Source organism: Gouania willdenowi, chromosome 11, assembly GCF_900634775.1.
Source record: "Gouania willdenowi chromosome 11, fGouWil2.1, whole genome shotgun sequence".
Classification (NCBI taxonomy): Eukaryota; Metazoa; Chordata; class Actinopteri; order Blenniiformes; family Gobiesocidae; genus Gouania; species Gouania willdenowi.
In genome coordinates, this window is record NC_041054.1 from 22,603,302 (window position 1) to 22,630,994 (window position 27,693).

The 27,693-nt window shown below is 37.8% G+C and overlaps 1 protein-coding gene across 1 annotated transcript; it reads right to left on the minus strand.

Annotated features, from left to right (window-relative positions):
- Nucleotides 1–2,221: 2,221 nt before the first annotated feature.
- Nucleotides 2,222–20,048, minus strand: tent5bb (terminal nucleotidyltransferase 5Bb). The gene is made up of 2 exons (XM_028461742.1): nucleotides 19,526–20,048; nucleotides 2,222–4,303 (listed from the first exon to the last, which is right to left on the minus strand). The coding sequence occupies exons 1-2, from the start codon at nucleotides 19,679–19,681 to the stop codon at nucleotides 3,278–3,280; spliced, it is 1,182 nt and encodes a 393-aa protein (XP_028317543.1). The 5' UTR covers nucleotides 19,682–20,048; the 3' UTR covers nucleotides 2,222–3,277.
- Nucleotides 20,049–27,693: the final 7,645 nt, after the last annotated feature.

The following is a 27,693-nucleotide window of genomic DNA, read 5'->3' on the forward strand; positions in this document are numbered from 1 at the left end:
TTGTGACGTAAATTTCTACAGTTTCTGTGTGACTGTGATTGGTCTGACGCTGTAATCTCCACCTTTGTCACAAGAGTGCACACGGAGCCAGGCTGAAATCAACTCGCTTAACTTAACGTGTTGATATCGAGATTCGTGGTCCAGCTTCTCTCTGACGAAGAATGTTTGGTTTGATGAAGCCCGCTAACGGAGATGAATCCAGGATGTAATTATCAAGCTTTGTAGTACTGTATAGGCCAGTGGTTCCCAAACTTTTTGTGCCCAAGGTACACCAAAGGACAAGTAAAAATCTGAAGGCACACCTATTGTGTAAAAAAGCCTTTATAACATAACATAACAACTCATATCATGTACAATATCTGTAAATGTGTAGTAAATTATAAAAACAATTATTTTTGTGTAGTTGTATATTGCAATAATAATGTATGGTTGTCACAATATCCCACGGTACACCCGGACTTGCATCACGGCACACCGTTTGGGAACCACTGATATAGGCGCTTAGAGTCAAATAGAATCTGATTTGATCACAAGTGACATGGAAATCTTTTCTTTCTGGCTTCCACATCTAAAAGTTCAGAAATCATCCTGGATCCCTCAGTATTTATGTCACAAAAACATTAGGAAGGAGTTGGTTGATGGAAATGAAAACCTACTCAAACCAGGAATCTCATATTGATACAGAAAACAGTGCTCAATGACCAGGTAGTGTGGTTTTGGTTTATCTACTGAAAAATGTACAGACAAGACAAGCACTGTTCCATTCATGGTGGTCTAACAGCCCTTAGGTGTCCTGGGTCTCTTTGAGAGTCTGGCAGTAATACAACTTTCCCCTGGTTGAGCACATTCTCACCATAACTCCTCTATAGTAACTGGGTTAGAATGTTAAAGCAGGAGCGTCTGAGAGAACATACAACTGTTATCATCCATCCCAGTGGTTCTCAAACTTTTTTGACTCAAGTACCCCCTTTCTCTTACTGTTGAATCCAAATACCCCCTTTGTCCAACTACATTTTACTTAGAATTCTGTGTAAAAATATCTATAGAGCATAATGATGGAATGAATGAGTGTTTTAAAGAATCTCATTTTCCAAATAAGTGGAATGAAACAGATTTATTCCTATAGTTTTTATCATTTATGGTCATCTCCCACCTGATGTGGGACCAAGACTGATCCTTGTATTTTCAGTTGAAGATCATTTCTATCAGTATTTTGTTTGTTTTTGTATAATTTTGTGTATTTTGTTGTTGGTTATCTGTTCTTTTTATTATTCAGTATATTTTTCTCCTATTTTGTGTTTTTGTTGTCGTTTTTGTGAGTTGTTGGTCTTATTCAAATTATTCTCTCTGTGTGTGTTTTTGGTGTCGTTTGGTTGTTGCTTATGTTGTTTTGTACGTTTCTCTGTTAGTTTTGTGTAATTTGTACTGATCTTTTGTGTTTTTCTCTCATTTAGTGTGTCTTTGTTGTCTCTGAGTGTATGCGTTTTTGGTGTCATTTTGTGTATTTCGTCGTCGTTTGTTTGTTCTTTATATTATTCAGCATATTTTTCTCGTTTTGCGAATTGGTGGTAATATTTAGTATAATTATCATTTTAGCTAACAAATAAACATTATAAAACCCCATATTTTGAATGCTTTCATTTGTTCATTTTCCCCTCTCTGTCTCTCATGTACCCTCTGTAGTGCCATTGTGTACACGTACCCCCATCTGAGAATCACTGATCCAGACGACTAAAATCTACTGTGCATTTCCTTACATTTGCGTGAACACATTCATCTGGCCCACAGTTCCTCTGTGATGCATCTAAGATCAGCTTCTGATAACATTTTGCTTTGTTGATGCCACGATTGGAAGGAAACAGCAAATGAATATGTTATAGTCCTTTAGAGTTGGTTTTGGATGAAGGGGTTGGAGGGAATAACAACTAGCGTCTGGCTGATGGAGCGCAGACAACACACAAAGCAGTATGTGTGCGAGGGCAAAAGATCGCAAAACAATAGACTGAGGCAGATGAAACTGAGAAGCACTGAGTCGAGATAACATGTGTTTTCATTACACACACACACACTTCATTTTGAGTGAACTGGAGCATATTGGAGCAGTGTGTCCTTATCGCTTTTTTTTTTAATTTCCAGACTGTTATGGAAAAAAGGAAAGACAAACCACCATGTTTTGAGTTTTCAGACTTATTTTAATGATTTACAAACCAATACCCTGACCTTGGATATACAAATTTACAGTAATCTGGATGAACACAGCTCTTACATAGCAACCGTTATAAACATGTACATCATATTCAGGCACTTGGAACCACAAACAGTCTTTGTCATGCTACAAAAGAAAATATTTCTTTGGTCTTTTTTTTCATCCTAGTTAAGGTCAGCTGAAACCACAGACAGAACAGTAGTGAATTTTCATTTTAAGATGAAAGAAAATGAAAGCTTCATAATCCCCATGTGTTGATATAAGCTTTAAATAAATGGAAAAAAAATGTTTTTTACAGCAGACAACACAGACCCCCCTCCCTCTATCCATGAAAAACGAAAAACTTGGCCGCTAGCATGAAAGTGGTCTGTGGCACATTAATGGATGGGGAGCACTGATATAAAGGAAGTGTTTTTCATTGTCCGCTTTGAAAGTTAAAGCCAAAAAGCTCAATTGCTACAGAACATCTGATCCTGGTAAGTCAAAGACTGGCAACACCGTTGCTCTGTTTCAGCTAAGTCATTGGCGCAATATTTCCTGAAACTAGATTATCCTTCAGGAGTCACATTCCAAAACCAATCCAGTGACTGTTTCCAAGCACACAGTTTAAACTGGTTTTGGTAACCTGTGGCTTCACTTTGAATAATTAAAATCTTAACATTACAAGCTTTTCTCTTTCACCTTTGAAATATTAACAACTTACAGCATAAAAGCATTAGAACAAATACGGTAGTGAATTTGGCTAAAGTGAGATACAAAGCAGGAGTACATGAAAAAAAACACTTTCTACTTTTGTCTTCCATTTGTCTTGCTTTCACTTGTAACCAACAAGAAATGTTTTACTGTATATGTATAAAGATGAAAATAATACTATAAAGGAGTAAGAATACCAAGCAGAAACACGTACATTCACAACATGAGCTAGTTCAACAAAAAACAAACCAATTTCCTTAAAGATTGGCGAACTAGAGAACATTAACCAAAAATGGCCTCATGCTGAAACAAAGAACAGCGAATCATCTCCCCGCACCATCGTCAAGATAGAATTATACACACTCTGCAAGCTGGAGCTCAGCTACATGGCAGCCACGTTCGATAAGAGTTACTGCACGCAGCCATTGGTGACTGAACCTGTGCCACGTAGTAGTTGCTGAAGTTGACATCTCTGACATAGGGAGCAGGTTGGTAGTAGCAGGTGATGTTGGAGAGAGCAGGGATAGCGTTCTGTTCAGCCATGACCCGTAAGGCGAGGGCAGAAATGAGTGCCAGCGTCTGCCGGCGTTCGTGCCCCATCAGACACACGGTGCTCTCGTCCACCACTCGCCTCAGCGTCAGCAAGTACTCATAACGCTTATGCTCCATGCCGGCAAAATGATTCTGAAGATATGCCTCCAGCTTTCTCTGCTGCTCGCTAATGTCGGGGAAGTCAATGAAGAAGCGTGAGCACATGTAGCGCTGCATCTGCTTCATGTGCGTCTCTGAGGACGGCCGGAAGCCGCGCACCAGCAGGTGGCAGTACTTTAGCAGCCCGCCACCACGGATCTCTTCAGGACTACGAGTGGCAATCGTCCTAGAGCGAAGGTGCCCCAGAGCTTCCTCAAAGTCTCCGAACATGCTCTCACCCTGAACCGTTGGGTGGAAAGTCTCAGACATGGACGTCTCTGAGCAGCGGTCGAAGAGGAGCAGAGAGTCCAGGCTGATCTGAAAGGAGTCGACACTGAACTCAAACTGCCTCCTCAGGGAGTCTACGAACTTAAGTTCTACATTCTTGCCCGTGTTGTTTGACAAGGATATGAGACTCCAGCGGTCTGTGTCATTACACACTTTCACCAGTTTCTGTATATACGCTTCCTTCAAGGCGAGGGCTGTAATGCGCTGACGGCACACCCCGTCAGGCAAGAAGTCCACCAGGCAGTCCAGCACTACGTCCTTCACAAGCCGGAAGGTTCTGTCATCCGTCAGGCTCAAGCCGAATATCAGGTCTAGGTCCTTGTAACCGAGGCCGTTGTCCTGGTGAAGCACATGACTGGCTGCAGAACCATTCAGCTTTACGTCACGTATCACCACTCCCCGTTCCTCCAGACGAGCCCTGACCACCTGAAAGATAAGGAAACATGGAGGGAAGGCTGAGTGATGGGGATCTAGATGATAAAGATCTACAGCAGACAACACAAGTATGCACTTGTGCTGTGGCGAACAATAAACTCTTGCCTTTCTGAATGAAATGAAGTATCTGTGAAAATGTCCATTTCCTGATTCTTTTTTTTTTAAACTTAATAACTAATTAATCCAAACATTGTGGCAGATATAAGCATTTTTTAATGGGGGGTAGATGACAGCACACTTGGCTTTGAGTATAATGTGCAATGACTTGTGTCTAAAAGTGAAGAATATCTTTAAAAGTTCAGTTTTACAAACCAATGAAATCATGCATTAAGTAAAAAAAAAATCTGTTCTGGGGTAAAACAACAAACTGCTTTTGAGCTGTGAACTTTTCAACTTTTGTTCAATGACGATACCAAAACATGTAGTTCTTTGGCAGTCGTTGGCCAGAAGAATGGGTTTATCTGGTTTATCATGTGCTGTCTGGGAAAATGGCCTGACTGTAGACAGCTTAGATGTTTATACTTTCTGTATTTTGTATCACAGAGAGAACACGAAAAAGACTCAGCAAGGCCGAGAAAGAGTAAATGTAAAACACAGCTGTCCAGTTGAAAATACCAAGTGAGATATAAGGAGTCCACCAGTAGGCCTACAGGAAAACAAGACAAAAAATATTATAATGCAGTATGTCTTACAGACATTTTATATCAACCTCCTCTCTAATGATTGACAGTGACTTGTAAATGCAAACTATAAATCCTGCTTATAGGAATCTTTAAAATCCTGAAAAAGAAAAGCAGAATTATATGTAGATTTCTATTGTTATCTTTGTCAAGGTATCTATTGACCTAATCCAAATCCTTCAAATTTGAACATACGATATATAGTTTGTTATAGAAAGAGTGAAAGAAATTGAATATCTTCTTTTTTTGTTTATCAAGTTGATGTAGCAACCCAACAAGTGTTGTTTCAAGAAAAAGATAAATGCAGAATGTGTGGTTTTTTGCAATCTATTAAACTATTAACAATTGAGTATTTTGCTGGCATGGGAAATGTTATTTTAAATTTGCTTAAACTGAGTCACTGGCCCTTTTGGCCCCTAAGCACAATTCGAGGTTTCTTATAACACTATAAAATTGAGGAGTAAAGAATTAATTTTCAAATGTAAATATAGTTGAGCTAGTGTGATTAGCTACTAGGAAACGGAAAGCCAATACATCTAAACTAAAAATTTACATGTATTTTTCTTAACAGAAAACGTGACATTGGTGTTGATTTAGCAAGAGAGAGATCTGCTTGAATGTGTTATTTTTAATATCAAATTTGCTTACTTTAGCTGGAGGTACAACTTCATGTATTAGAGAAGTATAATTGTTATTTGCCTCAAACACACACTGTTACTGTCAGCATGTTGTGTTTGTTTAGGTGCTGTACACATATTACAGTCTAAATAATATGATGGAAGGGCTAAAAAATACTGTAGCTACTAGTTTTTCTCACACCATAGTGACTCAACCCCCAAACAAGATGTTCTGAATTAGCTAAACTGTCTCTTACAGTTGAAGACATTTACTCAAGTTCAAATACTGTATATCTAACTCCTGAATTCTTCCTTGGTGTAACAGTTTCTAAATTAATGGATTAAAGGAATTCTTTCTTTGTACAATTTATTTTAACCAAACCCTGAAAGACTCCAGCACTCCAGTTATTTCTATTGTCTCTCAGTTAATCTTATCAAGGGAGGAGAATCTACATCACTATTTGTTCTGACCTCACACTTAAACAGTCTGAGTTTACAATCTGCCATAATCGTCTGTCTCGGGGGCCCAAATGGAGCTTTAAAGGAAGTAAGACTTTGCCCTTAACCCCACCTCCTCCTTACAGCCTACATCCATCAGCACCCATAAACACCAGCGCATACATTTACCACATGAGCTTTCAGCACCAAGTGAGCAGGAGACACTTCCGCTAACGTTGGCGGGAAAAACCAAGACTTATTAAAAGAGCCGCAAACACACCCCGACTGTTGTTGACAACGCCTCGGCGACGCAAACAGTCTCCTTCTCAGGAGTTTCCTTGACTTTTACATTTAAACCGATCCCTGAATGGTTTTTTATTATTGTGGTTTGAAATGATCCGACAGTCCTCCTTGAGACGCCAAAAAAAGCTCTGCTCTTTCAGTCTAATTCTTCTTTGACAAGGAAATGGCGATAAAGAGTAACGAGTTACTAGTGTATGACCTTTGCATCCTCTCCATCTCAGCCAGTCAGTGGCGCAGTGGTTGGCAAGCGTGTAATTTTCCTTTGGTTTGAGAAGGTTCCACAAACTCCAAATTCAGAGAAGGTCATTTGACCCGTGTACAGAGGCGGAAGTGTGCCTGAAATGTCTTTTAATGACGAATTAGTAAAAAGGACTTTAAGAATACAGAGACGTTTAGTCATCACAACTCTTATCTCTACGCGATAGGATTGTTTCCAAGCATGTCATTTGGGGGGATTTTGGTTATATTAGATGTCATAGCCGGAAATGTAAGTTGAGACTGGTGAGAGTAATGTTTTAACAATCTGCGAACAGTCTAAGAAATCTTTTTTTTTAAACTCACTTCAATACTCTGCATCTGTTGGATGAAACTAACTCTGGAAAGATTAGACAGTCAAAGGCAATACGATTCAGAGGTGTACAAGTGGGAGTTTGTAAAAGCCAATCAGCTAAGAGAAATAATCCCATTACAAAAACTTCAAACAACTCAGATGGAAGCGATTTTGATTTCACAAAAATGTGTTTGAAAAAAGTCTCAACAGCCCCACGGTTAGGTAAAAACTACAAGATTCCTCATCTTCCACAATTTGAGTGTTTTTGTACACTCATACAGTCATGCATACTGTACATAAGATGCATTATTTTTTGTATCCTACCTATTTGATGCAGACTGATGCTTTCTCAACATTACCAAAGACATGAGTTTTTGTTTATGACAGCCCACATTGTACATAAAAATCATTTACATTTACGACACATTGAAGCCTTTTCAAGCTACAAAATCATTGCAAAAAAACATTGTTGGACATACAATAACTAATTATCATGCCATGACACAGTTTACTAAAAATTACTGAACCACAGTTTTTCTCTTACAGTCTTGATTGCAGAAGCCAACAAATACCATTACTGGTCCTTTGAGTACAATCTGTGTTGGGTTGCATTTTGAATCTAATCAAAATCAAGCAGCTGATAATAATGCATAGACTGATTGGTATGTTTAAAAATAACAAGCGCTCATTTTCTAACTGGAAGGTTAAAACAAACCATAAATGGCATAAAAAAGAAAATAGCAAGCCAAAACATACAGTGACTTTTAAGGTTCAAGAATTAAAAATAAACATTTTGTTAATATAAGTATTGATTGTTTATAGAGTGAATTAGTACGAGTAAGAGCATTACCAAACTCGGATACATACACATCTCTTATAGCAAGGGTATCCAAACCAAGTCTTTTCCCTACTTACTCCAACAAACCTAAATATAAAGTAGGACAAGTTATCATGCAAAGCTGGATAACGACATATTAATTGGCTTCAGGGGTAGACAGAGGGAGACATTGAAATCCTGTATAACGGCAGACTTTAAGCACTAAACTCATATCTTTCTCTTAAAGAGGTTTGTGTGTGAGGGTTTAAAGAAGCAGACCTGTAAGTGGAGTTGAACTGCACCAAAAATATTTCACAGCATAGGGGGATGGTGTGGTGCGTGAGCGAGTGCCACCAGTGCAGAAATGTTCATCTTTGTTACTGCCTTACTGTTTGTTTAATTGGTGAAGGGTCATCGTGAATGTGGTTAGAGAGTTACTCACGCTTGGTGAAGGTCCACTAATCAACACTCACAGAAACTGTATAGACAAGAAACAACAATTTGACTGATTCCAAGACGCACTTTACAAATTTAAATGAAGTATTATGTGGGACCCGCAATAATATTGGGACTCTTATGGATGCGCCCACCACCCACCCCCACTCACACTCATGAATTTTATATTTTTCTGTTGTTTTATTTAGTTGATTGTTTTTCTTTAGATTATGAAGCACACTGTTGATATTGGATGGTGATTATGGGTTGCAAAGCGAAGGATGCACACAGTAGAGCTTTAATCGGGCACAAAAAATACCTTACGCAGCACAAAAAAAACCCGTCCGACCCCAATAAAGCCGATGTCTCTTTAAGTCTGAACACGTTTCAACCCAACGGTATTAACATCCGAATCGAATGATTCATTGGGATATAAACATGACGAGCACCTGCACACGCCGTTACATGTTATGTCCCAGTTGAAGCACACTGTTTATATTGGACAGTGATTACGCGAAGGATGCACACTTTGGGGGCAGCTAAGCGGCTGCAGGGGTCCCCGATGAAGTCCCTTCTGTGTTCAAGTGTGCAACAATTATTATGACGTGCCAATTAAAAAAGAAAAAAAAAAGAAAGAAAGAAAATCTCCCCTACGTTGCTGAAAACTGAACTAGGGGGCGCCATCTCTCCGAAGGGGAGCAAAATTACAATGTTGGGGGCCCCTACGCTCAACAGTGCTGGTGAGAACCCGAGATGGTTCATGTAGGATGGTCTGAAGATGAGCTGTAGCAAGCCATATGGTGCTGAAAACGCACCGTAGGGGGCAACATCACTCCGTAGGGGAAAATTACAACATTGAGGCTCCTACGCTCAACAGCGCTGGTGAGAAACTATTAAATCAAGCTAACATTTCGCAAAAGAAAGCCAGAATTTACTATAACACTAAATTGTTGCAGGTTGTCTAATCCACGAGGCCCAAGAAGTGCATAGGATCTTCCTGTTGCTTAGATTGAACAAAAAGCACAGTGAGGAGTTGGGTTACAGTCTGGTGAGAGGAGTCAGGCAACTAGTCTCCATTTCCTATAATCCTCTGCTGTTGAGCTTGGCCAACAGGAGCACTGTTATTGCAGACACCCTTCAATTCCTCACATACTTCTACATATCAAAGCCAGTGGCTACACTCCAGGAAAAAAGGAGAAGGACTACTTCCTCATTTAAAACTAGACTCCATATTTCCGCCCTTAAAAGTCTTCCCTTTGGACAAATAAAGCGCAAGGTTTGTGACACATCAAAAATCTGGATTCATCATCATGTGGTCAGGTGATAAATGTGGTCTCCACAGCCTGAAGTCCACAGCAGATTCCAGTAGTGGGTTGACAAGTGTCAATGATAAATGCAACAAGAAGTATGGAGGTGTAACTAAGAGTCAATGCTTTCATACAATGCTCCATGCAGATGGTATATTACTGTGAATGGATTTCTCCTTTAACTAAAGCAGTTAATGGTTTCCATTTGTGGCCTTACGATATGGAAATAAACTTGTAGACATTTGAAACCTGCATGACATTTTCCATTGATGGTGAACATGACATCTGGCTTCATCAGGACAATGAAGCTGAACAGAGCTGGTTTGTTCTCCTAAACTATGCCAACAGGAAATAAAAGTCAGAATATAGCCATTTTAGGCATCACTGAGTAGAAATTAGTTTCTTTCACATTTCATTTGTGCTTGAATGAAGCAGGAAAATAAGGTCCTACGCTACTGTTTTTACAATTGTATAGCATTCAAGTATGTGCTGACAGGTCGTAAATTAATGATTGGCACGCTTTACTTACTTTAAGAGCCCTGGTCCAATCTAAATGTGACGAACCGCATGCGCTTAATGTACTTAGTCTGGATGTTTTGGCTTCCTGTGTGTTGAGTCAATCATTGACTTTAAGTTGGCCTCGGCTGTTCATTGGAGTGACAGCCAGGCTTGCATCTGTGTTAGAGCCTGTGGTGAGAAGTAGCAACTTATGACATTTCCTACAACATCATACATGCATTAGCTCCACGTATTTCTGTAAATTGTCATATCACGTTTCAATTGTAAAATTCTTATTATTTTAGTCATTTCAGCATTTAGCTGAATACAGTTGATTTATTAATGGGGCAGTATTATGAAAAAATCATTTTATAATGGTTTTGCTACAATGATATACAATATATTCCTTTAGCCTCATTCAGAGGATCAAAGTTGAAAAAGTTATATGTCCTCCCTCCTTTGTTATTCTACATTTTGGATTTTTCTCTGTGACGTCACAACGTGGGAACTACTCCTACTGACAATCCTGGCTCCTCCTACCCTACATAAGAATGTGAGCTCCTCCCTCTCAAACTACCTCACAGATAAAACAAACACTGCGGTTTCATATAGAATATACATTACACTTTATTGTCATATGTAAAGCTACATACAGGAAATGTGCCTATTCCAGCAGACATATGGCATAAGGCAGCATAAACCCCTGAGATAGGATTCCAGTCTATCGCAGGGCTTCACAGAAACAAGTCGGAGGCCACTCGCGGGACTTGAACCCACAATCCCTTCACTTTAGATGAGGGCTGGTCCATAAATCGTGATTCAAGATATCGAGTTTTCTATTTTGCCTATACTGTATATAAAATGACAATTATCGCCTATATCGAGAGAAATCGATAAATTGTTTTAACTTGTTTTCATCTATACAATCACACAGTACAAATTACATCATACAAGCTTTAATATTATTTGCAGAGTAAAGTCAAACAGTTTCCTTCTTTATCATTTTTCCATATGTTGAAAACATTAATTTTATAGCTTATTTTGTATTAAAATACTTGTTTTAGGAGTTGCTGCACAGTTAGATAATTACAGAGTGCGTTCTAACCCAGACCTCCCCCTAAACAAGCCAAACTACAGAACTTACTCACACGTGCTGTCCCCTAGAGGAGAACATCCAAACGTGGCACATATTGTGCAGCTGTTTGTTAATAATTGTGCCTGTGTGACATTTTGAATCAGCAAATTTAACCCATAATTGTTTTTTCTGGTCAGATGTTATTGAGTTAAAAAATATCTATCGGCATTTTGTGAAAAAATATTGAGATATGAGTTTCGGTCCATATCGCCCAGCCCTACTTTAGATGAAGGGTTTCATGCAGTTTTAATCACAGAATAACATGATCACTAGTAACATGTAGCAAATGGAATTGACATAATTAACTGTGGAATTGGAAATATTTGGCCATTTGTCAGAATTTCTAGGCATTTAGTCATCCATTTTCTAGTTAAAATCAGATACAGTTTTTTAACAGTTGAGTAACATGGGTCACGTTTTGCACATGGGTCTTGCGGAAGCGTCTGCTAGCCTTGATTCAGTATTGAGTCTAATCAGGTGTGATCAAGTAATTGAGATATGAGGGTATGGAAAATACCTAAAAACTAAATAAGATTCATTTTTTTAATCCAGACCAGTACTGAGCCCTGACCCTGTGGAAGGGGACAACTGTGCAATAGAACCTGGTACCAGTTACTATGTTTTAAGTATACAGTCGTCTCATCATCTAAGCTTAGGAAATTAGATTTCTACGAACTTAGAATTTTTTTCAGTTGTGTTTAGTTTCTTCTTCCCCAGCTTCCTCTGGAATTATTATCTTTCTTAATACTGTGAAATACAGCCGCAGACTAAGAAGAAAGCAACTAATCCTCCCATTTCATCAATGTTTCCATTTTTGTGTCTTGCTCACTGTGCTCTCATCCCAAAATCAGACATATCTAAGCTCACTGGAACCATTCTCTACCCAAAAACTAGCACCTAATACCACAATCAAGCAGAGTGGAGTAGAGCCATGACCGTACCACATAATAAAAAAAGCTAGAATAGAGTAGTTAGTCGTCCTTTGTGCTACTGGAGATATACTAACAGCTGCAACCTTGGCAAGACATTTGTAGAGAAACTATTGAACTTTGGAAATGCATTTACCAATAATTAGCAAGTATATGTTTACAGTCTAACATGTTCATGCACTGTAGGCTCGATTTTTGATACATCAAATCTCTGTGTAGATGCAGAGTTCTCACCAAAAAGTTCTCACAGGAGACAGTTACTCATATATATATATATATATATATATATATATATATATATATATATATATATATATATATATATATATATATATATATATATGATAAATATATACTCCAAGACACTGTAGATAAAAATAAATTTTATTCAAAAGACTGATTCCAAGACGCACTTTTCAAATTTAAATGAGGCATTATGTGCAGGGACCTGCAGTAATATTGGAACAAACACACACACACACACACACACACAAGCACAAGAATTCTTCTAAACTATTACAAAAACAACACACACACACGTGCGGAGGATGCGCACACACACACATACATGTAAAGGACGCACACACACATACACACACGCAGAGGACGCACACGGTAGAGCTTTAATCGAGCTGAAAAAAGAAGAGAACACGGCCCGAACCCGTCCAACCAGAATGAAGCCGATGTCTCTCTAACCCTGAACACGTTTCAACCGACAGTGTTCACATCCGTGCACACGCGCGCGTGTAGAATGATCTGTTTGGAGTTATAAACATGACGAGCAGCTTCATGTGCCACTACACGCTATGTCTGGTTGAAGCACTGTTTATATTGGAAGTTCTTTACGCGGAGGATGCACACAGGCAGCATTGGGGGCTGCTAAGTGGCAGCAGGGGTCCTCGGGGTCCTCAGGTAAAGACTGGAGCATCTGAGCAGATTGCCTGTATTAAATAGACGGTGCAACTGATTAATGTATTTCTGTGTTATGCAGATTAAGAAGAGAGTTAAAACAACTCGTGCACATCTGGGAGTCCCTTTTGTGTCCAAGTGTGCAACAATTATTACGACAGTACAATTAAAAAAAGGAAAAACACTACAAAAAAATTCCCTTGCTGAAAACTGAAAGTAGGGGGCGCCATCACTCCATAACATCGTTGGGGCCCCTAAGCTCAACAGCGCTGTTGAGAACCATGAAGACAATCTGAAGATGAGCTGTAGCAAGTTTGGTGTCAATTGAGCAAAAATTGTGAAAGGGAATAGGTTTAACAAGTTTTACAGTTTTAAAAAAACATTATTTGACTTCATGATCTGCAATAGGTTTAAATAAACATAAGTTTGATATTGGGGCTATATTTGATTAAGTTGCAAATCAGTGGCACATATGGTTCATTTGTTGTACATTTTTCAGATTTTGACATTTAGAGACTAGCTGTAAGATTGTATTTGTAGCTGTGGCAATCTGGCATTTGACTGGACATTTGTGAAATGTTTGGTGATTGTTTGCACATGGGAAGTATGATTTACACAAAATATAAAAAAAGAAAGAAATAAAGAAAGAAAGAACATGCAGGACAACTATAGGTTCCCTGCTGCTTTCCTGGAGAGCTACAGTCATGAATATTTACCATGATGTCATGTACAAACAAACTTGAATCTTAAGAAGGAATAATTTTTCTCTGCAGTAGGTCTAATCTAGATCACCTATACAATAATAGAACATATACTAAGCCCTTCTGCACTAGTTCTACTACTTCTAGACTAGTGTGTTTGAACTATTATTCATGATACTTGCAATCCTGTAATTATCCTATTCAAATGTTTTTATTTACTGCAGTCAGTCCAGTCATCCGTCTGCCTCTGGTGACTCAGGAAAGGAAAGGAAAGTCGACCAGAATGTTTGTCTTGCGTCTGCAACTTTATTAAAAGTTGCCAACCTTAGCATTAGAAGTAACAGGAAGACATAGTCAACAACATCCCCCGCCAGATTGGTTGTCATTATAACTCACAACCTTTTTCTAAATGTCCTAAATCTAGAACTTAAATGTATACATAAGAAAATATTATCACATCAGAATATAAAATTACTATCTTTAACGATTTCTATGAAAAGCTGTCCCCTTTGAAGATACCTCAAACAGAATAAAAAATAACGGCACAAGAGCAATAACTCCAAAAAAAATATTTGCGCACTTCTCATTTTCGAACTTCATCAAGGTATTGATAACCTGCAGCCACACACAAAATTTGGTTATCCTATCTTAAATAATTTCTAAGAAAACCTCTCCCCTTTGAAGATACCTCGAACAGCGAAAAGAAAAACAAAACAAGTGCAATAACTCCGGAAAAAATAATTACGTACTTCTCATTTTCAAACTCCATCGAGGTATTGATACCCTGAAGCCACACACTGAATTTGGTTATCCTATCTTATACGGCTTTTGAGAAAAACTGTCCCCTTTAACTCGGACGCACGGACGGATGGAGCTCAAACCTATATCACCCTTCATACTTTGTTGCAAGGGATAATAAGCACACACAAAAAAAAACAGGTGGAGATGTTAATATAACAGGTGTTAAAGGGTTGAAGTTCATGGAAAGAGAAATGTGTGTTGGGATCCGAGGCGGCTACAGGAGTGTGTAATGAAGGAAAGATATTAGCAGGAAGGGAGGGATGTGCAGACCAGATGGTGGGGCCTCTTTGATTATAAAAGCCCTTAAACTGTGTGTGTGTGTGTGTGTGTGTGTGTGTGTGAGTGTGTGAGTGTGCGTGTCAATGTTGCAAATATGACTCAATGCAAATTGTGCAGTTTAATAGCACTGAGACAGAAAGCAGCTACTTTTCTCCATATTCCCTGTAGTAAACCCTCATCATCTGTGATGAACCGTGAAAGAAGAAGACTGATGGCTTCAGCAGTGAAGGTGGAAAACTTCATTCATCCCCTGGTTTAGATCATCCACAATGTGTCTGTGTTTGGTAAATGAGCCGTGGAGCCGTATAACAGCTCTTTCTCTGAGGAAACCAAGTGGATCTTAGTGAGCCAGGGTAAAAATAAGTAATTAAATAATAGTTTATGTTTTAGTGGTTACTTATTGAATGGAGGAAATTGGAAATCAGTAAATAACTTAGACCAGTGTTTCTCAAATAGGGCTACGTGTACCCCAAGGGGTATGCGATGACGCTATTACTCGAATAAGATAAAGTGGAAAATTAACAAAAAAAACATTAAAAATATTGGGTTTTACAATGTTAATTCAGAGTTAAACATTAGGGCCAGGATAACGTGTCGACATCATCGATGACCAAAACAAAGATGGCGGCGCCGGAGATTAACTAACGAGAGTGGCTCCTCCGAATTTCAAAAGTGCGAGGCAGTGAAGGCACGCACTCGTTCGTTGAAGGTAGTTGTTCCCCGTAACCCTCGTCCTTTATCCCGGGTGTGACCGGACAGCAGCGTGTCGACGCGACAAGAAGGAAACACCCGCCGTGATATCAGCAGCAGCAGATGCACGTGCACATTTACATGCCACTGTGATACCCTAGTAGTCCATCCTGATTTATAAGTTAAACACAGTGTGTTTGCTTTACACATAGGCATCTATTGGAGTTTTTCCTTAGCAGTCTGACCTTTTATTTTTCCTTTAAACTCCCTAAAGGACAACACACACACACACACACACACACACACACACACACTTCTTAAGGTAAAAGGAAATTTTTATTTTAATGCTACTTCTGAGTCTGAATGCATAATTTTGTACTTTTATATTCTTACTTAAACTTTATTTTGGAATTTTGTTTTATTTATATTTATTTATATATTTTTAAATAATAATAATTGCAAAATTTCAAAAACATATTTAAATTTTTCCAAAATTTCAGGCAAACCCATTTAAACTCCAGGTGACCCCACATGGGGTCCCGACCCCAAGGTTGAAAAACATTGAAATAGTGGCTCCTGTAGTGCCATTGCGTACCCATAGGGGTACACGTACCCCCATTTGAGAATCCCTGATGTAAATGATCGTGATTAGAACATGAACTGAAAACACAAGGGTCAGTCTAGGTCCCACACCAGGCAGGAGATGACCAGAAATGATTAAAAACTATAAAGATAAATCTATTTTTGAGACAATAAATACCGTTTCATTCTACTTCTTTACAATGAAATTCTTTAATTCAGGGGTTCTCAAGTGTTCTCAACCTGGGACCCACATTTTGCCACGGTCATTAAAACTAAATTTTAGTTTTTCATAAATAGCTGTTGAAAACACGCATATATAAATCAATATATTTTCCTGTGCATGATGCATTTCACAGCATGCCTGTCAAAACAAAAGTTTCTTTCAAAATAAAAGACAAGTCCAAAATGAAAGACATTAGGTATTTGTTTATTTTTGACCAGCTGTTCTTGACCCACCCAGTTCAGGTCCACGACCCACTTTTGGGTCCCGACCCACCAGTTGAGAATTGCTGCTTTAATTCCATCTTTATGCTCTACAGTGGTTTTTTCATAGTTTTCTGAGCAAAATGCTGTAGTCAGACAAAAGGGGGTACGTGGATTCAGAAATAAGAGAAAGGGGGTACAACATGAGCCTAAAAGGTTTGCGAAGCACTGAAATAATCATTTGAATGAAAGTTTCTTCTATTAAATTTAAACATTATCAACAATTTAGTTACATCATATGAAAGTAACTGATTACAAGTACTCACGTCACTGTAATTGAGTTGCTTTTATGGGTACTTGTACTTTTTAGAGCGTATTTCTAAATTAGTCATTTTACTTGTGCTTAAGTATGTTTTAAGATAAGTAACTTTACACCCAACCATTACAGAGTAAATTATAATTTTTTGTTTTAAAATGATCAACGGACATTGCGGCACTACAACTGCATCACATTATAGCCGACCAACCAGATTAAATGTAATGTACAACGCCATTACATTTCTCCCTATTATGTAGTTAGCCACACTGGGTACGGCACAGTTTTAGAGTTTATAAATGTAGCTATAATTAGAGCCTGAGAATTTTTTTATTATTACTTTGAATTGAATCCATTGGTGTTGTTTATTCATTTGTTTTTCTTAGGTACATTTTGAGAAACCTTTTATTTTATACAGCGGCCTTTGTGGAAAATACATTTAGTTCCAATTGTGTAAGATTTGATCTTTTCTTTTTAATTGTATGCAGGGGAACCATGGCAACGATTTATTACCAAAAATAAATATAAGGGGTGAAAATAACTAGTAACTTTTACTTTAAGTACTATTGAATGGAACTACTTTTTACTTGCACCTGAGTATTTTATGAATAACTTACTATTTGAGTACAATTTCAAACAAGTACGAGTACTTCTACTTGAGTAGGATATATCAGAACTCTTTACACCTCTGATTATATTACGTTAATTTAATTTTTTTGCATGACAAGCACCAGAGGTGGTAAAAGTACTAGTCTTCAGTACTCAAGTAAAAGTATAAATACTTGAATAAAAAAATGACTCTGGTAAAAGTATTAAAGTTGCTCCTTACTTGAGAAAAAGTTAAAAAGTGCATGCTAACGTCTCTTCGACAATAAGACAGGGCTTTTTAAACCAGCAAATTCCATAACTTGTAGAACATTGGTACATGAAAACAATTTAAATCTGTTACCTTTGAACACCTGGAGAATGTAATACTCATAATAAATAAGATTTGTATACTGTATTAAATGTATTAAGAAAAATAAAATGCAAATGCTCAATAAAAAAAAAAAAAAAACCCAGAGCAGCTTTGAGTTTAATATGTTCAAAAACGTGAAAATGTCGCGTCTTTTTACAATCGAATTCATAGGTATCACGGTTGATATCGATTTTCTGAAAATTGAATCGCAATACTTTTTTAACCAGCAGAGGGCGCTATCCACAAGTGTAGGCGGTGGGCGGAGTCTGCTAATACTTTCTTTCTGGCCGCCTTCTACTCTTAAATATGCTAATAAATGATTCATTACCCCTTTAGCACCAAAAGAATATCTGTAATATTACTTGAATATCTGTAAAAGTCACGTTTTTCTATTATCTCCGTCTGCTAGCATAGCTTCTCTTCTTCACTGCAAGATATCTGCATGCCAACCGACCACTGTGTTACCAGCGCCCTCTGCTGGTCCAAACAAATATGACGTAACTCAGTGCAATCACGGTTTTTTTTTTTTTGAAGTCCAATTGTTAAGGCGCAAAATACATTTTCAGTTGCACTTTTGAAAGAAAAAGAACTATTATGCAGTTTTGCATTGTTTATTATAGGACCAGAATTTAAATTAATAGGCTTCATTTTCATTTGTATTATTCCTTCATTTATTTAATTCAAGATTTATTTTTAGTTAAATTGCATTGTTTTGAATAGTTTATCAAGGAATTCTTTTGACAATGAAAAATAAAAGGAAAATAGTACAGTATTTTCGAGTTTTTTTCCCAAAAAAAAAATTTGTCTACAGTCCCATTTTGTAAAATAAATCGTGAGAGAATCGTATCGTGAACCCAGTATCGTGAATCGAATCGTATCGGGAGTTGAGTGAATCGTTACATCCCTAATAGAAATATATATATATATATATATATATATATATATATATATATATATATATATATATATATATACATACATACATACAGACATGGGCTCAAACTCTATAAAAATCTAATTCTAGAAGAAAAAAAAATGTCTTTGGGGTCACTAGAAATTCTTGATATCAAAATGGTCACAATCCAAAAAAAATCACTCATTCATTCCATCATTATGCTCTATAGTTGTTTAAAATAGTTAAGTATAAAGTATATGAAGTATAAGTGTGCTTTTTTACTCTTTTCAAAGTACTTATATGTGTTTTATTTGACATAATATAGTGTGATAAAGAGTGTACTTCACATAATATAGTGTGATAAAGGGTTTATTTGATATAATATAGTGTGATAAAGGGTGTATTTGATATAATATAGTATGATAAAGGGTGTATTTGATAGAATATAGTGTGATAAAGGGTGTATTTGATATAATATAGTGTGATAAAGGGTGTATTTGATATAATATAGTGTGATAAAGGGTGTATTTGATATAATATAGTGTGATAAAGGGTGCATTTCACATAATATAATGTGATAAAGGGTTTATTTGAAACATAGTATGATACAGGGTGTATTTGATATAATATAGTGTGATAAAGGGTTTATTTGACATAATATAGTGTGATAAAGGGTGTATTTGATATAATATAGTGTGATAAAGGGTGCATTTCACATAATATGATGTGATAAAGGGTTTATGAGACCTAATAAAGGGTTTATTTGACATAATTTAGTGTGATAAAGGGTTTATTTGAAATATAGTGTGATAAAGGGTGTATTTGACATGATATAGTGTGATAAAGGGCTCATGTGACATAATATGGTGTGATAAAGCGATTATTTGACATAATATGGTGTGATAAAGCGATTATTTGACATAATATAGTGTGATAAAGTGAGCCATCACCTGTACAATCTGCCGGGGCTGCACTGACAGAGTGGGGAAGTTTCCTCGGCCGTGGATGGGAACGCTCTCCCCGAGGATGGAGTCCAAACGCCGCACCTGATCCCAGCTCAGAACACTGACCCTCCGACTCTGCTCTGAGGCTTCACCGCAGGACATGACGGCCCGAGACAGTGAGATTTATGGGTGAAGTAAAAAAAAGAAAGAAAAGAAAAGAAAAGTAGAGTAATAGGAAAAAAAAGTCTAATTCCGATGAAAACACACGATGCGTCTCCGAGCTCTCTCCTCTTCCGTGGTGCGTTCAATAGACCCCGGACAACAGGGGCAGTGCGGTGGGAAATTCAGAGTGAAAACAGGGCATCTCCAGGAACTTGGTGCTCCTCTGAGTGTCTGCTGAGTGTCTGCTGAGATCAGAAGCTCCTCTAACGCAGAGCACACCGGCTTTTAGCAGGCCAGGATTACCATGAGCCTTCCTACCATCAGCCTTCCTATTGGACGAACAGGGGCTCGTGCTGCCCTGCATGACTGCGTACGTACAGCGGACTGCGGTGCGTTCACGGACATCTTCGCCAAATGAAAACCATAGGAATATTGACTTTTTAGTACTCGTAACTTGTGATAAAGAATAAAATAAATATCAGACAATAACATGGACAATACTGCTAAAGAACTATTTAATGCTTTAATGCAGTGGTTCTTGAACTTTTTAGGATTAAGAACCTCCTTTCTCTTAATTCTGAATCCAAGGACCCCTTTGTCCGACTACAACATTTTGCTCACAATACTATGAAAAAAACTATAGAGCATAATAATGGAATTAATGAGTGATAACACAAGTTTTAAAGAATGTAATTCTGTAAATAAGTAGAATTAAACAGTAGTTAATGCCTCCTAAATAGATTTCTGTAGTTTTTATTTTTTCCGGTCAATTTTTTTGATAGATTATTTTTTTCTTCTTTGATTTAAATGTTTTATTTTATGAATTATTAATAAAGACACAAAAGTACCACCCATAATATGCTCCAAATACAATAAATTAAAAAAAAGGGGAAAAAAGATGACATGTTAAAATGCAATTATTTAGGTCTCCAATAATTTTTTTGAATTTGAACACTTTTTTTTTCTTTGATTGAAAATATTTATTTTTGATTGAAGTCATCTTTTCTTGATTGAAAAGTTTTTTTTTTGATTGAATATAATGAAGACACAAATTTACCCCATACTAGCCTTGAATCATAAAACACGTTGAACTCCGATATGATGCACTTGAGGCTTTCAAACTAAAATTTAGCCCTGCAGCTGTAACTTCAACATGCAAGTACTAACAATACTACTACTTATAATAATAATAATAATAATAATAATAATAATAATAATAATAATAATAATAATAATTATTATTATTATTATTATTATTATTATTATTATTATTATTATCTGACATTCATGTTTCATTTTGGGATATTTTATCTAAATCAAATAACACCACCCAGAACACTTCAGAATTCATCTTGATGCTTTTATTAGCAGTGACATTATCAAATAGATATCAGGGTGTTTTGTTGTTGTTTTATAGGATGACTACTTAGCTCTACATAGACATAATCCAAGCGATTGGTTCATTGATTCATTTATTCAAAATTGTAGAGCAGTGATTCTCAACCACAGGTATGCCTACCCCCGAGCATGTGTATAACTCATGGCCCAGGGGCCAAATCCGGCCCTTTGAGGCATCCAATTGGGCCCGCAGGAGAAAGTAAGAAGTAACGAGATACAACAATCTGGAGTTTAGCAGTGGCCAATTTTATACCTCAGTTCAATATCTCTCAGCGTTATGTGATACTGTGGTTGCTATTGTGAAATAGTAACCCTTAAACCTATGTCATAAACTTTGTTCATTCTCAGCAATAAGACACCCATCCCTTCACAGCTTTGTTTACCTTTTCTATATCTAGCTTCTTTGTCGTCAACTGAACAATCAGGAGTTACCAGAGGAATTCAGTGTTTAAACTGTTATTGATAAAGATCGTCAGAAGCTGGGAGGGACAAAGACAGAATGACAAGAATGTTATTAGATGAAAGAACTGTGAAAGGCACCTGTCTGTCTCTAATATAAAATTACAGTGTAATTAACTGCTTTCTGGTTGCAGAGCTTTAGACACTGACAAAAGAAAATTGTGAACAGAATTAAAAATGGTAATCATGAGAACTTTTGAGTTGATTTTAGGTTCATTTTCTTCCAGTGAGAATGACGTCACATAATGTTTTTAGTAAAGAGCAGTAAGTAGCACATAAAGGGATAGCATAGCACTAAGAGTCAATTTCACTGATCTACGTAAGACTGTCAGTAATTGGTCATAACACAGTTCAACCTAAAAAGTTCATACATTTTTAGTAAAGCGAACTCTTTTTATTATGGTTTTAAGCTTCAGTGTAAAACAAAAAACTTCAAGAAACATTTTTAGGAAAACAAGCAAAATCACTCAAATATTTACAATTTCCACTATTTAATACATGCAGTAAGAATAAACCCATTTATTTCAATTTAATGTGAAATTTTGAAAGACCATTGGTTGTATTCTATTGGATTTGGCTTAAAAGGTACAAAAACCTGTATCGAACTAAAAGCAAGCTTTATCCTAAGTCTCTGTCATGCAGCCACGGTTACTAACTAACAGCCAATTTCCACTGGATGCGTAACTGCTGCGTATCTGCTGCGTATCTGCAATGCAGCTAATACGTTTCGATTAATGTCAATAATCAGTAGCTGCTGCATAAATTCAGCAAAGATAAGCTCATGCAGGACAGGAAGTACTGCACAGACACAGAATAAAATATCAGGTTTATTTTCAAAATAAAATACTGCACGTTCAAGGTGGATCGTATTTCCATCCATTTTCCAACCCTCTTGCTCCTTTTCAGGGTGGTGGGGGTCTGCTGGTGTTTTTCCCCAGCTTTCTTCAGGTGCTAGGTGGGGCTACACCCTGGACAGAGTGGCAATAGATTGTATTTCACATATACAGTAAATATGAAAGTGTCTATTTGTACGGTTGCCGTATGGACAACCCCCAGTGCTATTGGTACGGTTACCGAAGTACACGTACGTAGCTTCTTAGTGTTAGGTTTAGGGTCAGGATTAGGGTTAAGGTTAGGTTATAACCCAATATCGCAACAATTTTTAGGGTTAGGGTTAGGTTTTAGGTAAGGTTTAGTCTTAGTCATGCAACCTAAACTGGCCAATGACAGACCAATCACATGACCTAAACTGGCCAAATAGGGGTGCTGCGTACCGATAGAATTTCCGTATATTGATACGACAACCGTAAGGATAGCCACTGCCTAAGTTCATAAATCAATAATCAATAATCAACAGCTTATTTAAGCTGTTGAATGTTTTCTGTTGCACTTTTTGATCATGTAAAGCACATTGAGTTGCCTTGTGCATGAAATGCGCTATACAAATAAATTTGCCTTGCCTTGCCTTGCCTATAAATATTGACCTTATCAATGGCTTAATCACAATAATTAATCAGTTTCAATATCACAAGTCATTCCAACACCAGTGTCTTTATGTCTCTTTTTAAACTTCCCTTATGTATTTCAACCCCATACTGTGCAGCAATTGTCTTTCCGACACTTTTCAAGCTGCATCAATGAGGGATTAGCAACAAAACTATGTACACTAATGCTCATCTTCTTAGCAATATTTGAATGTTGTGGCCAGAACAGCTCTATAATATCCCGGACAAGCCCCACTTGTTACACTCCAAGTGCTGAAAACACACCTGGATAGCAACACAAACAAAAATGAACACTTCCCAAGTGGGGAAGGTGAGGGCAGGAAAAAAAATGGTAATTATTAATTGTTACATCAGCTATTGAGAAATTATGCAAAGGGATGAAGGATCCTGAGTGTGAGGTGAACTCACCACCTTTTAGAAATTGTAGAATGCTGTGGGGAAGGCTGTCTCTAAGGGATCTGTGTAGAGAATAAAACACCCATTTCTTAGATGAATCGATGAATTAAGGGAGACAAGTATCAATGCCTTGTGGTTTTTCTCTCCTTAGGAAGATTTAGCAGGAGATGGATGGGTTTTCCAACAGGCTGTTGGTGGAGGGATCCATGCAGCGCAGATGGAATTGAATACCTACTACAAGTCCTTTGATGGAGAAAGGCTGCAAGCAGCAGGATTCAAAGCAGTGCACTATGAATCTGCATATGGCAGGGATGTTGGTGGGTAAAATTGCAACAGAGAATGTAGCCCAGAAAAAACTGAAATACGACCAGCTGAATCATACTTTTTAATGTTGATTTAGCCAGGCCAGATCGCGCATAGCGTGCTGCAGAGTACATCTGGTTTTGCCTGAGCCAATGGGGGGGAGACCAGGCAGGATGACTCTGCCTGTGGAATGGCACGCATGGCAAGTTAAGATGACGAAGCAGAGAAGCAGTTCTCTTTCGGGAATTGCTACTGACTTCTACACACCTCGTATAATTTCTGTAATTTGATTTTCATTTTTCAAAAGGTAGGGGGGCTTGCATTAAGTTGCCGTCTAGAGTTATCCCCAGAAACTTGATGGTCTGAAGGGGACCCTTTGATTTTTGTTGGACGGCGAAACGCCCAAAGTAGAAAGGCAGTGTTTAAGCTCGGAAAACATTGGTCGGTTTTGAGTCATGATAGTCGTCAAATAGGAAGTCATCTAGGAGATGAAATATGAAAGGTTTGTAGTTGTTTAGCAGAATCCACCAAAGAGCCTCTGATGACGTCGAAGATTATTTCGACTGACAGCCAAAGACAAGCCTGGTTTCAAAATTTTTAATTATTTATTTGAATTGTATTATTATTCATTTCTTTATTCGTTTTTTTTTTTTCTTTCTTTATTTCTGTATTCATTTTTTATTAATTTTATTTTTCATATATTTCCAGCAAAATATTTTTTTGGCATAAAGACATACCAGCAAGAACCCTTGGACCAGTCCTGCGAGTTAATTGACGAACAATCGTTGGGATGCTTTTGTAAACTTCCCCCAGCATGGAGATGTTGATAGGGATGGAAGGTTTATTTCTTCTTTTCCCGTCAGTCGAAGAGGGTTTGACTTGGACGCACAGACTTGGGTGGGCATCACCACACTGCTGTAAGCATGCATGCATGCATTTACAGCTAGAATATTTGTATTTCCGAAGAAATGCGAGCAAGGATGCAGGCGCCAGCCCGCATTGCACCGCACCAGCTCGTGCTCGTATTAGCACGAGTTCGTAGATATACTAGCCAAAATTAGCATTAACGAACATTAGCATAAACCAGCATTTAACTTTGCCACAACATTACCATGAGCCGGCATCAGCATTAACCAGCATTAACACGAACGAGCATTAGCTAGTTTTATCTAGCATAAACATTAACTACCGTTAGCATTAACTAGTGTAAGCATTAACTAGCATTAGCAGCGACCAGCATTACCATAGCATTAACGCAGGTTAACACCAACACTAGCCAGAATTAGCATTAACTTGTATTAGCACAAGCACAAATGAGCATTTAGCATTAACTAGCACTAGCGTTACCCAGCATTAGCATTAGCCATCATCAGCATTAACCAGCATTGGCACTAGTATAAGCTATCAATATTTATAATAACTAGCATTTTGCATTAGCTAGCATTAACGTAGCATTAGCATGATTATAACATTAGCATGAATTAGCACCAGTGCTCGCCAGAATTTCCATGAACTAGTATTGGCACTAACATACTGTAAGCCAGCATTTAGCATTAGCTAGCCTTAACGCAAGTTAGCATTAATATCAGCATTAACTAGCATTAGCCAGCACTAATTTAGCATCAGCATTAAACTAACAACAGCGTTAATGTAACATTAGCATTAACCTAGCAATATCATCAGCCCGGCGTTAGCATCAACCTTTTGTTGAAATTATGGCACAGGGGGTTATGAGAGCAGTACCTTTATTTCTCAGTGCTATGGGATGGACAAACACTCCGCAACCAGAGCTTACACTGGCGCTGCAGATCTTGGTTATAATTGGGTGGGTGAAAAAACAGCAAATAGAGCAAACAAATGGGTTGATGGCCTGTGAAATACCTGCTTATGAGCTAGATCAACGACCGACCAGCTCATTCTCGGGTTGACCTTTGGTTGGACATGGCAGCATTTGCGGATGTCGTTACCTGCTTGGCTCTGATTTCTCAGACTGGAGATCTGCAGCAGCTGGAGGGAAGAGGGTACGCTGAAGGAGACGGGAACTGCATTTCCCAGAGATCTCTGCGGGATGATGTCATCATGGGGCACCGGAGTGATGACATCGTGCTGCATCGTCGGCAGCGTACGCTTGCAGAGGGAACCAGAGAGATAGGAGAATTTGAGGGAGACGACAGTGTGGATTTGAGTCTCAAGTTGTATGGGCAAGAACTGGAGAGGGTTAAGTCATTCAAGTATTTGGGCGTGGTTTTTGATGCCCATTTAACTTGGAAATACCATGATAAGAGAATTGGGGATAAGGTGAAAAAGGTGCTAAACGTGATGAGGTACCTTGGTAGGAGATGGGGGGCTAGGTGTGAGGCCCTAATGACGATTTATGTAGCATTGATGAGGTCAGTGTTGGACTATGGCAGTATAGTGTATGGTGCAGCGGCTCGTACACACCTCAGGAAATTGGATGTGCTTCAGGCTCAGGCAATGAAAATCTGCAGTGTGTATTGCATTTTATTTTTCATGACGGTATTGAAACTGATACTGTTGCTATTTTTATAGTATACGGTTTTTCCGCCCAAGCCTAACCAGTATTATTGAAAGTAAGTAGTAGAAGGTTCTTTACTGTAATAAACAAAAAATAGAAAAATTAACTCTATGTGAAAGTGAATGTGTCTTAAATTCCAAAGACTGCATAGATTCTCCCTTCCTTCTTTTCTTCTGTTCTGTCCACTTCATGTTTGAGAAGTTAAACAACAGAGTGTGTACAGAAGAAGGTGCGTCACTCTTATGTCATCACTCACACCCTGCCGGGCCTTTTTTTTTTCATGCCTCATCACTACAGCGTCTTTCCTTCCTGGAAGGAATATGTTATTGTCTCTAACACATACGCACACATAGGTGGTGTTGACAGTTTAAACAATGACACTTCAAGTTTGTCTTTTGTAACGTGAGATAAAGGATAATCACAACACATCTATTTCAATAGTCTGCGTGCAAGTGTGATTACAGCTCTGTCAATCATAACTTGCCCTTTAAAAACAAAGTTACCATAGGGTGAGTGGAAGAATGATGAAGAATGATATTGACCTCTGCTTTGTCTATTCAGTGTCTACAGATTGCTGCCACTGAGTCCACTTGTAGAACAAAAATCAGGTGTTCAGCCTCTGAGTTACTACATGTCTCAAGCTATTTGTCTGTGATGGACCGTGTCAATGAAAACCCCCATAGCTCATATTTACTTACATTCACACCACTGTTACATAACAGCTCCTCCATGGATGTGTGGGCCTGACAACTTAAGATCTCATGTTAGATAAAGCACCAACTGTTCCAACTCTGCATGTTCCCTTTAACAGACCTAAATGATAAACCAGGATGCATATTTACTGCTGGGTTTTGTGTTGTGTATCTGATCTTATGAGGGACTCTATTTCTCTGTAATGTTGTTTGATCTCTTGAAATGTTTTTGTTATATTATTATTATTATTATTATTATTATTATGTATTGTGTATTTGATTTGTTTGATTGGACAAACCAGATGCACATTAGTATTTTAGCAACTTGTTAGGAGGCTTTTAATCATACATACTAAATAATAATAATAATAATAATAATAATAATAATAATATTTTTTTTTTTTAAGTAAAGGAGGAGTGCTGTGAATAACAATATAACAAAAGTAAAAGAAAAATTATTTTCAGATTACATACATATACGCTAGTTACAAACCTGGGGGTATTTCATCATATTGTTCTTAAAGAGCCAGGCCTACGCTTTAAACCAAAGGGGTATTTCATCAAACCCAGCTCAGGGTGAAGTCTGAAAATCTGGCTCCGTTAAGCCAGGTTCTAACTGGAACGGCCGTTTCATCAAAGAGAAAACACCTGAGTTACCATAGTAACACAGTCCGTGGCGCAAACCTGCTCCCGACCAGGTTTAAGCAGCAGGCTTGGCTTAAG